Source organism: Hypanus sabinus, chromosome 3, assembly GCF_030144855.1.
Source record: "Hypanus sabinus isolate sHypSab1 chromosome 3, sHypSab1.hap1, whole genome shotgun sequence".
Classification (NCBI taxonomy): domain Eukaryota; kingdom Metazoa; phylum Chordata; class Chondrichthyes; order Myliobatiformes; family Dasyatidae; genus Hypanus; species Hypanus sabinus.
In genome coordinates, this window is record NC_082708.1 from 20,804,720 (window position 1) to 20,817,688 (window position 12,969).

Here is a 12,969-nt window from a genome sequence, read left to right on the forward strand (position 1 = left end):
AGAGTGGTGGATATGTGGAATGCTCTGCCCCAGAAGGCAGTGGAGGCCAAGTCTCTGGATGCATTCAAGAGAGAGTTAGATAGAGCTCTTATAGATAGCGGGGTCAAGGGATATGGGGAGAGGGCAGGAATGGGGTACTGATTGTGCATGATCAGCCATGATCACAGTGAATGGTGGTGCTGGCTAGAAGGGCCGAATGGCCTGCTCCTGCACCTACTGTCTATTGTCTTGCTGTAGGGAGCTGTGTAGTTTGGTAAGGCAGCAGGGAGGCTGACGTGGACCTTAAAGAGCTTCATGTGGGCTGCGTCTGTGTGTATTTTTAATGAATCTTTACATGGAAGAATCACGTGCATTTTCCTGTGGCTACAAAATATTCCCCCAATATGGTGAGTCTATGTACACATACTGCTTAAAGCTCACAAATACTACTGCAAGAAGTTTGAACTTTACAGCTATTCTAATTTGCAGAACTGACTTGAAATTATTATTAATCTTTTTGATTTCTAATGTAGTTGAACTTATAATGTACATTCTGAAATGGATCTTCAACAACTCAATTGAAACCTGCTTTGCAATTTATCAGGAGTTGGAGTGATCCACAAGTTCCTTGAGTAATTTAATTCAGATTCAGATTGATTAATTTATCACATGAATATCAAAATATTCAGTGAAATGCCTCATTTGCATTAACAACCAACGCAAGCTAATGATGTGCAGGTGGCAGCCCACAAGGTATCGCTACACATTCCATTGCCAACCTGACCTCTAACTCCCCATATCCCTGTCCCTAAACCCTAGTTAGTTACTACCTATTACACCACTGGCATTTAGGGCAGCATTCTGTTTCTCTAACAATTTTTTTTGACTAGTTGGTGTTGTTAGCCCTAAGCTGAACCCCCGAACCTGGAGGACCAGTGGACCGCTCTAAGTCTGGCCTCTACCCTTTGACCTGTGTGGCATGGGAGTCAAAGCCTACCAAGAGTCAAAGCACTCCAGCCAAAATAGCTCTCTGGGTTATTGAGGGATGCAAGTCTCCAAATCCTATGATGAGGTTGTGGTCCCTAAGCCTTCTCTGACCCTTAATTCCCTTCTCTGTCCCCAAAACCATCCCTACGAATCTAAATGAAACAACCAAAATTTAAAAATCTAAATTTGAGCCACAACCTTGGCAGAGACCACGGTTTGGTGCCATCTTGACCGGATTACTGAGCCGTAGGGTTATACTGCATGGCAGCAGGCTGGTAGGCCCATCTCAGCCACACTGAACAACATGTCTATGTGTACTGGTCCTATTTGTCTGCGTTTGACCAACATTCCTCTAAACCCAGGAGTTCCCAAGCTGGGGTCCAGGGACCCATCTGTTAGTGGTAAGCTTCCATGGCACAAAAAAAGGTTGGGAAACCCTGCCCTAAACCTTTGCTTTCCATGCACCTGGCCAGATGTATTCATATATTGTAAATGCAGCTCAGTCCATCTACCCTCCTCCCTCTGTGAAGGGAAGGGGGAAGGTGCCTCCTTGGGTCACTTTTAAATGTTTTCCCTCTCACCTTAAAGCTGCCCTCTAGTTTTAGACTTCCCTACCCTGGGGGAGAAAAAACTGTGACACTGTGCCCCTCAGAATTTTCTCACTCTTAGCCTCTTTTTCTCCAGGAAATAGAGCCCCAGCCTATCCAACTTCTGCTTTAACTCAGACCTGGTAATATCCTTGCAAATCTTTACTGCCCCTTTCCAGTTTAGAGCTTAGAGGTAGCCATTTCCTTGACCTGATGCAACCACATTCCGTAGACATGTGGCCGATCACATAAACACCCAGGTTGGGCCCTCATGAGGGTTAGATGGACATTTCTGGAAATTCCACCCACATGTCTTCTGAGAAAGCGTTGGCCAAATTAGAGATTTTTTCTTTGGAACAGGAAAATCTGCAGATGCTGGAAATCCACAGACAGATAGGCACATACACTGCTGGAGGAACTCAGCGGGCCGGGCAGCATCTATAGAAAGCAGTCCTGATGAAGGGTCTCGGCCTGAAACGTCAACTCTTTACTCTTTTGCGTAGACCTGCCTGGCATGCTGAGTTCCTGCAGTGTTTTGTATGTGTTGGGGATGTCACAAACATTTTTTTTTACAGAGTGTTATGTGCATGGTATGTGCTGCCAGGAGTCGTGGTAGGGTCAACACAACTAGGGTCATATATGAGACTCTTAGATAGGTGCATGGGTAATAGCGATAGGGAGGGCCATGCGAGAGGGAAGGGTTGGGTTATTGTTTCCTAACCTTTTTTAGCCCAACACCACCCCCTCCCCCCAAAGCAACTTCACACTTGCCAAAACTCCTGTTAGGCACAGTATACTTTCTGGTGCCCTCATAATGTAAAAATGTGCCTACCATATGCTAACATGAGAAAAATAATTCTGCTTTAATTTTTTATTTGTCTTTACACCTAGCTTACACAGAAATGCATGTAGTACAGCAGCTTCAATATCAATGTGATCTTTGCTTTTTAGCAAGAGTTGAAATATCTGGCTCAAGTCAGAACAGCAAAAGCCTCAAGTACCCGTGCGTAACAATGTCCGAGCAGTTGCTGTTTTTTTTTGTGTGAGTATGTGGTTAATTACACTGAAGCCTCTTTCAACGAGGTAGGAGGATGGAAATGCAAAGAAGAGCAGTTTGTCTCTTCTCCAAAGACCATGAAGCTTCATATGACAGTGTAGCCACAAAGTACAAAAGCCAACATTTTTGAAAAGCATTTTTGCTTCTTCATCGTTCTGAATTTTGATAATTTCTTCCTGCAAGTTCTCTTCCACCTTGCAAAAAGAAGGGCTAATTACCCAGTGTGGAATTTCCAGATCATTCAAATCCTTGAATTGATTCTGAAAATTTTTCTTCAGTGACTGCAGGTGTAAGCAGTACTCTTGCAAATCACTGTCTGTGAAAGAGAGTCCCATGCTTTCCGTGCAGGGAAACTGTGAGAACATTCTTTTCCCAGTGTTTTGCTTATATATTTCCAGTTTTCTGGTAAAAGTGGACACTGCACATTTTGTCTGGATTAAATTGAAATTCTAATCCTGCAGTTTCATACTTAAAATGTTCATTTTGTCAATACAGATCGGCGAGGTATGCCACATCTCCACGTAGAAGTTCAATTTTGTTTCCCAAGCTCTTTGTTGACTTTGAGCAAAAATTCAACCAGTATCAAAAAAGATTAAAGAAATTTTTTAAGCAGCAGCCTTTTGACAGCCAACACACATAAGTGTGAAGAAGCAAGTGTTCAAACTCTTAATCATTATCTTGGCATAACTGACGAAGTATTCTGCTATTTAATGGATGAGCTTTAATTTTGTTCATAGTAGGTGTTACAAGAATCATGCCTGATAAGAGTCATAGGCTGAGGTTTTTGGCTGGGAGATGTTGACGATGAATTACACAATGGATTGCAAACTGACTTGGGATTTCTTTTTTCATAAATGCCACTTAACCAGCATGGCGACGTGTCATATATGGTGCTCCATCTGTTGCATAAGAAATCATGTTCCTAATTGGAATACTTTTATCCTCAAAATATATTTTGAGCTTGTCGTAGATTCTCCATTTGATACTTGCGTTTTAACTTTTTACAAAAGAAAATCTTTTCATAAACGTTTCTACTTTTGATAAAACGTAGATGTGGCATTATTAATGCCTCATTGTCTCGTACAGTTGGCATCCAGTTGTAACCCAAATTCTGTTTTTTGTAGCCCTGTACATAGTTGATTCGCAGTGTCTTCACTCATTTCAACAATACGATGAGCTATAGAGTTATTACTCAGAGGAATTGATTTTAAAATGCTGATATCCATTTTGAGAACAGTGATGAGCATTTCTGATACAGCAGGTGTTATTAATCTTGCACCAATTGTATGAGATTTTCCACACTTTGCCATTGTTTTGGAAATGTCATAAGACCTCTATCAAGGTAATTTTTAGCTTGCTTGGCAAATGACTCGAATGAGCAACACCTTTCAAATGCTTTTTTCATCTTCTGGAACTGAGTAATACCTTAAATAGCCTCTTCAGGGTGTCTTTTATGGAAGTGTTCCTGCAATCTTGATGGTTTCATGGCTTCCTTAGACAGTACAGTTTTACAAATAAGACACATGGTGCATCGCTGATTTGATGGGAACGGAATAAAGCCGTACTCCAGGTATTAACATTGTATTTACGCACTTTCTGTAGTTTTCTGTAGTTGGCAGGATTAGAATTCAAGGCTTCACCACCTTCAGACTTGTAGAGATTGCACTGTACATATTTATCCATTATTAGGGGGGTTAAATTAAAATTAAAAATTGATACAAACTGGGAATGCCTATCGGATGTTGATGGCAGTTAGTTGGCACAGTCGGTCAGGTCTCGTACCTCAAGTTAGGGTGCCACTTACCACTGCACCCCTCCCCCCCAAACAACTATTTCCCCTAACATCTCCTTAGGACAAATAACTGCCCCTGTTGGGAATCACTGGACTAGAATGACCTTGGAATAGGTTGAAGGGTCAGCATGTTATTGTAGACTGAAGGACCTGTATTGTGTTGTACTGTTCTATGTTGTGTAGTAGTTTTTTTTAAAAAGTTTAAAATAAATTAATGTTCTACTTACAGAAACTTCATGTATGGCATTGTGAAGCTGATGTATGCAGTGGGACAGCTTAAAGACGGGTTTTATTACACTGACTGCCTGTTTTTTGGTGCTATCATTTCTGCAACTGATCCTGGTATGTAGCCGTGCAAGACTTTATTAACGGTATGAATACAAATTGAAGGTGGAATTAAATGCACAATTCAGAAAAGTTCAGCTGGTTAGTTAAGCTGTAGGTCGATGGGATTGGCATGGAGGGGGTGGGGAAGACAGTGTTTGCATTTAGAGAAATCACTCTGTCTTCAGAAGGCTTTGAACAAGTATGGGAGAGAGGGAGGGGTGGGTGGTGCAGGGAGGGATGGAGGGGAACTATGGGGAGGGGATGGAATGGCCCTGTTGTACTGAGAAGAGGAGAAGCCTCACTTGAGCAAAAAGGAAGACTTGTTGAATGCAAGAATTGACAGTGTCTGGACAGATGCACCAGAGACTAGCCGGAATCAGTGAAAATGGAATGGAATGCCTGTGGGAAGGAAGATGAAAAGTGCAAGTTAGCACAACTGTAGAGATTGAGCTTGTGGTAGATACTGACCTGAGAAAGAAAGAGAGCATGCTTGTGAATAAGGAGACTGAGATGAACCAGGTGAAAGAAGATTAGAACTTGGAAACAAAACTAGGTGGCACAGTAAAAAAAACAGTTAGCATAATGTGACCAGGGCTCAATTCCCACAACTGCCTGTCAGAAGTTCTCCCTATACCGCATGCGTTTTCTCCGGGTGCTCCAGTTAGTAGGCTAATTGGGTGACATGGGTTCATTGGACCAGAAGGACCTGTTATTGTGCTAAACGTCCAAGTAAAAAACAAAATAAATAAATGTTCCATTTTGGGCCAATGGCATCAGTGCATTGATTCAGCAACAAAAATGTTCCCTTTTCATCCTTGCAAACTGAGGTCAAACTCCAGATTAAGCATGAGTTCATTACTTGTACTTCCAATCTGTTACTCTTTATCACTGCTTAAAGAGCAATCACTCCATCAAAAATAGTAGAGATTGCTCTGTTAACAAGATAAAAAATTTGATTTAAATTTGCTTTGATTGCTTCTTTAATCATCAACATTTGCATTAGACCTCTTAACCTGATATGTAAATGATGGGAAGGGAATGACACCAGGCAACAGAATGAGATACCAAGGCAGATGGCCAGATGGTCAGTTGAAAGAGGGTGAGATGCTTAGGAAAGAATGCCAGAGCTTAGCATTAAGATAATTGAATATGTATCTGCTAGTGAAATTATGTAAAATAACTGAAGATGTTTAATTAGACAAGCGGAAGAGTTCTTTGACATAAACTCAAGATACTGTAAGGATAAGATCCTTAACAGTGCTGCTGAGCAGAGAGATCTTGGGGATCCAAGTTCATAGCTCCCTGAAAGTGGCTCCACAGGCTGATGCAGTGGTCAAGAAGGCACATGGCATGCTTGCCTTTATTAGTTGAGGCATTGATTTCAAAAGTCACGAAGTTGTGTTGCAGCCTTATAAAACTCCAGTTAGACTGCATCTGAATAGAAAGAGAAATTAAACTGAATTACAACTGAGTGTGTGCCTTCAGGCTTCTGTATCCCGAGGGTGTGTGTGTGTGTGTGTCTGCGTCTGCCATTTTGGGGCATTGGTCCTTGAAGATGTCCTAGATACTACGGAGGCTAGTGCCCATGATGGAACTGACTGATTTTACAACTCTCTGCAGCTTTTCCAATCCTGTGCTGTGGCCAAACCACCCTACACCAGATAGTGATGCAGCCAGTTAGAATGCTCTCTGCGGTACATGATTAGATGGCCGTTTGATGATTAATTTAGTTGGTTCAGTACAACATTGTGGGCTGCAGTCTGTTCCTGTGCTGTAGTGTTCTGTTATATGCTGGAACTCTAGAGTCACACACAAAACGCTGGAGGAACTCTGCAGGTCAGGCAGCATCTATAGAAATGAATAGGCAGTTGATGTTCTGGACTGGCACCCTTAATAAGTACTCAGGATCAGGATCCTCAGCCCATGAGGAAGGTGCTTGGCCCAAAATGCTGACTGTTCAATCCCCTCCATTGATACTGCCTGACCTGCTGAGTTCCTCCAGAATTTTGTGCGAGTTAGTTCAGAAGTCTTTAGGATTTACAATGCTGGAGGTAAAAGCAGAGAGAAGGGAGGGTTATTTTTGTATAAACGATAGGAATGTTAACTCAGGGAGTAATGCTGGGATAGAATGTTAGCAGGCTATGGAGTTAGTGAGGAAACAACTGCTGACATGTGAAAGCATCAAAGTTAGTAGAGGATGAGGGGGAAAGGCCAGCCGAGAGAGCATCGAGGTTAATAGTGGATGAGGGGAGAAAAAGCCAGCTGAGAGAGCATCGAGGTTAATAGTGGATGAGAAGAAAAAGCCAGCCAAGAGCATCGAGGTTAAGAGAGGATGAAGGGAAAAAGCCAGCTGAGAGAGCATCGAGGTTAAGAGAGGATGAAGGGAAAAAGCCAGCTGAGAGAGCATCGAGGTTAATAGAGGATGAGGGGAAAAAGCCAGCCGAGAGAGCATCGAGGTTAATAGAGGATGAAGGGAAAAGGCCAGCCAAGAGAGCATCGAGGTTAACACAGGATGAGGGGAAAAAGCCAGCCGAGAGCATCGTGGTTAATAGTGGATGAGGAGAAAAAGCCTGCCGAGAGAGCATCGAAGTTAATAGAGGATTGGGGAGGGGAAAGCCAGCCAAAAAAGCATCCAAGTTAATAGAGGGTGAGGAGAGAATGCCAGACAAGAGAGCACTGAAATAGCAAAAGAACAACAGAGTATCTCCCTCAATTCCCTCTTGGTGTTTACTATTCAGCTTTTCACTTTATTTTCTAAAAATTTTAGAGAACTTCCAGAACTGGAACGAAGGCAACAGTTCACCTTGTTCTGTTTTTTTTTGCAGTCACTGTCCTTGCCATATTCAATGAGCTTCAAGTGGACGTAGACCTTTATGCCCTGCTGTTTGGAGAGAGCGTGTTGAATGATGCCGTCGCTATTGTGCTCTCGTCGTAAGTGGTGACCTTTGCTCTGTGTTGCCGTTGTTGCCTGATCCGTGTCAGATTGTGTGATGCGTTGAATGTGCACATGAATTAGAGAAGGAATACTAGTCTGTGTGGAAAAGGTGAAATACCAGAGGACTCCTGTTTCTTTCTGGAACAGTGAGCGACCAGGGAAATGCTGGCTCCCGTGGGGTCAGTCAGATGCTGGTACCCAGGGGACCAATGAGTTATTGACTGGTACTTTGCTTGTAGCTATTAATATGTTGCCTGTGTTGTTAGTGAGTTACTAGCAAACAGCTGGAAGCCACAGTGTCAAGTCAGTCACCGGATCGGTATCATTACCCATGATAAAGTAATTTCTGATCATGTGCCTTCAAGTCAAGAAAGAACAAGGAGCTCACTTTTTTAAATAACAAATTACTGCTCTTGCAATGACCAATGTTTCTCAGTGTCAGCAATTGGGAGTATATCATACAGGCCTGAAACAAAAAGTTGCAAATATCCAGCTGGTTTGAGAAAGGGACAGAGACAAAGGTTCACCTGCCAGATTGATTGTCAGAACATTCATGAAGCTGAAATGTTAACTGTTCCTCTTCCAATACTGAACACGTTCTGCTTTATTTCATGTTTACAAAATGCATGTAGTCAGTGGCCACTTTATAAGGTACCTCCTGTACTTGAAGTGTTGTGCAGTCAGAGACACTCTTCTGCACACCACTGATGTAACGTGTGGTTATTGTCGCCTTCCTGTCAGCCCTAACCAGTCTGGCCATTCTCCTCTGACCTCTCTCATTAACGGGGCATTTTCACCCACGAAACATTGCCACTTACTGAATGTTACTTGTTTTTTGTACCTTTCTCTGTAAATGCTAGAGACTTGTGCATGCATGAAACTCTTGGGAGTTAAGCAAAACCATGCCCCATCTGGCACCAGCAATCATTCCATGGTCAAAGGCACTTAGATCACATCTCTTCCCCATTCTGATGTTCAGCTGGAACAACAACTGAACCTCTTGACCACGTCTGCATGCTTTTATGCATTGAGTTGCTGCCCCATGATTGGCTGATTAGATTAATGAGCAGGTGTAAAGGTATATCTAATAAAGTGACCACTGAATGTATAGTTTTGATTTTGTAGATTGAAAGCATGCTTACTTAATGATCTCAATTTTTTTTGTCTTACTGAGGTCCATTGTGGCGTACCAGCCAGCAGGTGAGAACAGCCACACTTTTGATGCTGCTGCTTTCTTCAAGTGTGTGGGAGTCTTCCTTGGAATATTCAGTGGCTCTTTTGCCATGGGGGCAGTGACGGGAGTGCTTACTGCTCTGATATCCTTTCACGGTGACAACAGAGACTTCATTTGTCATATGGTTCTTGAGTACCTTTGTACAATCTGATAACATAATTTTTTTAAACCTAATTTTGATAGAATCCAAAACACAGGAGGAAGCCTGCTCTTTCTCAAGTAGATTTCTGGGATCTATTAGCTCGCTCAAAGGGTAGGCATGCCTTCAGTTTAATAGCACATGTTGCTCTGAGTTAATGATACTTAATTAGACTAATAGTTTCTGCCTGCGCACATTTTGTAGTTCTCCATTCTCTGCATATTCATGTGTCTGTCTTAATGGGTCCAGTGCTCACCTGAAAGATGCATCAGGTCTGCCTTGAGAGATCAGCTTGGAGATTGTAACTTCCAGAAACAGTCTCGCGTGTTATTGGTATGTAGGGCATACGAGTGGGAGAGTAAGCAGACCCTGGGAAGAAATATTGATACTTTTGATAGTTTGGTGGAGTATGGCTAGAAGCAATAGAGAAGCGTAAGCAAGTATTTAAGTTTTTGAAACTCGGTGGGTTGTTAAATACAACTAAAGTCAATGGTGTTGGGTGTTTATATATTTATTATTATTATTATCCTTACTATTAGTGTTATTTCATCTTGGGGGTGGTGGATCTCTCTCCTGAATCCTCCGCACTCTCCAGCCCAGTAGGTGATGGTAATGCAGCTTTTTAGTTGGTCTGCCAACCGCCAATAAAGAGCAATAGAGGAAGCGCGGTAGCATAGTGGTTAGCACAACGCTTTGCAGGCAACCCGGGTTCATTTCTTGTCACTGTCTGTAAGGAGTTTGTACGTCCTCCCTGTAACTGTGTGGGTTTCCTCTGGGTGCTCCTGTTTCCTCCCACGGTACAAAGACCTACTGGTTGGTAGGTTAATTGGTCATTGTAAACTGTCCTGTGATTAGGCTTGGATTGGACCAGGGGTGTATTGCTGGGCCAGAAGGGCCTATTCTGAGCTGAATCCCAATAATTTTTTTTTAATTAATAAAATGCTTGGAGAATGTAAATGCCAGGACTGGGGCTTGAACCCGTGATCAGTGCTTCCAAACTGAGCTGCTGCTATCGTTGGTTTCACTAGAAGAATCTCAGTTAAAATCTTTGGACAGCTGCTCGGGACTTCTTGAGATCCCATTGTTGGTGCATGTTACGAAATGGGTGAGCACCAAGCCAGGGACAGGGACTCTGTCAGTGTTGGACTGTGACTTACTGTCAGCTGGTGCACAGCTGTTGAAAAAGCACAAGCTGATGAGATTAAAAACATTTATTTCTTTTCATTGGTGAAACCAAGCTCCAATGAATGTACATTCTTGAAAACTTAATGTGCTGTTTTATTAATGTGCCTGTGGATACAAAGATATTAAAAGAGAGGGGGAGAATAACTGAATCACTTCTGAAACACAAGAGATCCTGCTGATGCTGGAAAATCCAACGCAACATGCACAAAAATGCTGGAGGAACTCATCAGCTCAGGCAGCATCTCTGGAGGGTAATGAACAGCGAATGCTTCAGGCCAAGACCTGCAGCAGTCCTTGAGTGTGAATGATTGTAGTAATTTCTCTTCAGGGAAATGGTTGTGTCGTTCTGTAACTTGTATTGCTTGGCGAATACTCCGCATGTCAAACATTCCAATCCTACCAGAGCCGGTCTGAAATGGAATGGATCTGGTGTGACGCACAGAATTTCCAGCATCAGCAGAATCTCTTGTGTCCGCGAGTAAATCTGGTTGTTCGAAGAACAGTGAGAACCGGTTGCTTTATTCTTGCCACCAGCCAGCTCTGCAGGCAGACTTATTTAGTTATTCGGAGATACAACACACTAGGTCCCTTTCCAGCCCAGTGAGTCCGCACAGCTCAGTTGCACCCAAGTGACCAATTGTACATGTTTGGACTGTGGGAGGAAACCGGAGCACCTGGTGGAAACTAGTATGGTCACAGGGAGAACACACAAACTGTTTACGGACAGTGGCAGGAATTGAACCTGGGTTACTGGCATTATAAGAGTGCTATGCTATCGTGCTGCCATTGGGCAATTATTTCTGGCAAGCGGGGAGGGCAAAGCAAATGGAACCTTACCAACACTGGCTTCATTCCAAGGATATATGTTTCTAGGCTCAGTTTGGTAGAGTTTAACATGCAATGTGTGCTCAGCCTGATTATTAAACTTCAGCACTGGTTTAATACAAGACACTCCAAAGGACATGGGAGCAGAATGAGGTCATTCAACCCATTGAGTCTGTTCCATCATTCCGTCATGGCTGATTTATTATCCCTCTCAAACCTATTCTCTTGCCTTCTCCCATAACTTTTGACACCCTTACCAATAAAGAACCTATTAACCTCCCCTTTAAATATACCCAATGATTTGGCCTCTACAGATTCACCATCCTCTGGCTTAAGAAATTCCTTTTCATCTCTGTTCTAATGGGATGTCCTTGTATTCTGAGGATGTGCCCTCAGGTCTTGGACTCCCCCACCATAGGAAACATCCTCTCCACATCCACTCTATCTAGATCTTTCAATATTTGACAAGTTTCAGGAAGATTCCCCCCCCCCCCCCCCCCACCACCACTCATTCTTCAAAGCTCCAGTGAGCACAGTTTCAGAGCCATCAAATGCTACTCGTACATTAACACTTTCATTCCCAGGATCATTCTCATGTACCTCCTCTAGTCCTTCTCCCCACCAGCACATCTTTTCTTAAATAAGGGGCCAAAACTGCTCTCAATACTCCCAAGTGCAGCCTGACCAGTTCTTTATCAAGCCTCAGCTTTGATTGATTTCAGTCTATGATTGACGTAGTGAGAAGGTGCTCATGACATGTTCATTGTAATCTCTTTCTTCCTGTTCGTGCCTGAGTAGACACTCAGCAACCATCCTCCCACCTATTGTCAAAGCTCTTTTGGGTCTGTGCCCAATGGAACAAGGAAAAGAGATCTCATATAGGATAGGAAATCTAAAATATCATCTGAACAATTGTGCTATTTCTAGTCGCAAATGTTGTAGGATTTTTCGTACTGATCTCTAGAGACAAATTTCCCCCAATATCAGCGTACCTAGTACAAAATATTGTGGAATTACGTAACATTGTTTCGCAATGAGTATTGTTGACTTCGCAATGGGAAGTTCCCACGAATTCAACTTATTTATGGTCTTGGAGGAAATGCCAAACAATAAGATGTAACCTGGAGTAATAGAAAGAGAAACTTGGCACAAAATGCTAGGGAACTCAAAAGATCAGGCAGTATCTAAATGGAGAGGAATAGATAGTTGACGTTTTGGGCAGACACCTGCCATCAGGACTTGGCCCAAAATGCTGACCTTTTATTTCTCGCCAGAGACACTGCCCGACCTGCTGAGTTCCTTCAGCGTTTTGTGTGTGTTAATATGGATTTCCAACATCTGCACTATCTTGTTTTTAAGAGGAACGTAGTGTTTTACCCCCCCCAGTGAACTGCTATCCAATCATAGTTATTGTTTTAATATAAGAAACGTGGCCACTAATTTGTGATCAGAAACAGTGATGTGAAAAATAACCGGTAATTTGTTCTAATTTATTGAGAGATTGATATCGGCCGCAGTTACCAATTGGTTCACTTTTTTTTTGTCTTTCACCTGAAAAGAGCTGAGGATCTGACTATATTCCAGTGTAACTAGGGAAGTATACTGTTTTTGTGTAAACTATTTTAAAGAAAGTTTATTCATAAAGAGTGGAAAATGTTTTGATTTTGTCTTTTTTTTCATGTAAGTAATACAGCTGAAAATGTGCTTAATCGAACTAGATTTTGTTACATCCTTGCATATTGAGAGATGTTTTTTAAAGCAAATTTCCTTTTTAAAAATAGTGTAACACAAGCAAAATGCTTGAACTCAGAAGATCAGGCAGCATCTATGGAAAGGAATAAAGAGCCGACATTTTAAGCTGAGACCCTTCATTGGGACCTGAAATATCGACTATTTATTTCCCTTCATAGATGCCGCCTGAC

General features: G+C 42.4%; 1 protein-coding gene across 1 annotated transcript in view; it reads left to right on the top strand.

Moving 5' to 3' along the window:
• slc9a7 (solute carrier family 9 member 7) overlaps positions 1 to 12,969 on the top strand; it is a 223,108-nt gene that overhangs the window by 166,507 nt on the left and 43,632 nt on the right. Inside the window, exons 8-10 of the mRNA XM_059963829.1 lie at positions 4,632 to 4,744; positions 7,555 to 7,660; positions 8,839 to 8,980. Coding sequence (XP_059819812.1) covers positions 4,632 to 4,744; positions 7,555 to 7,660; positions 8,839 to 8,980 — 361 coding nt within the window. The remainder of the gene's footprint in view (positions 1 to 4,631; positions 4,745 to 7,554; positions 7,661 to 8,838; positions 8,981 to 12,969) is intronic.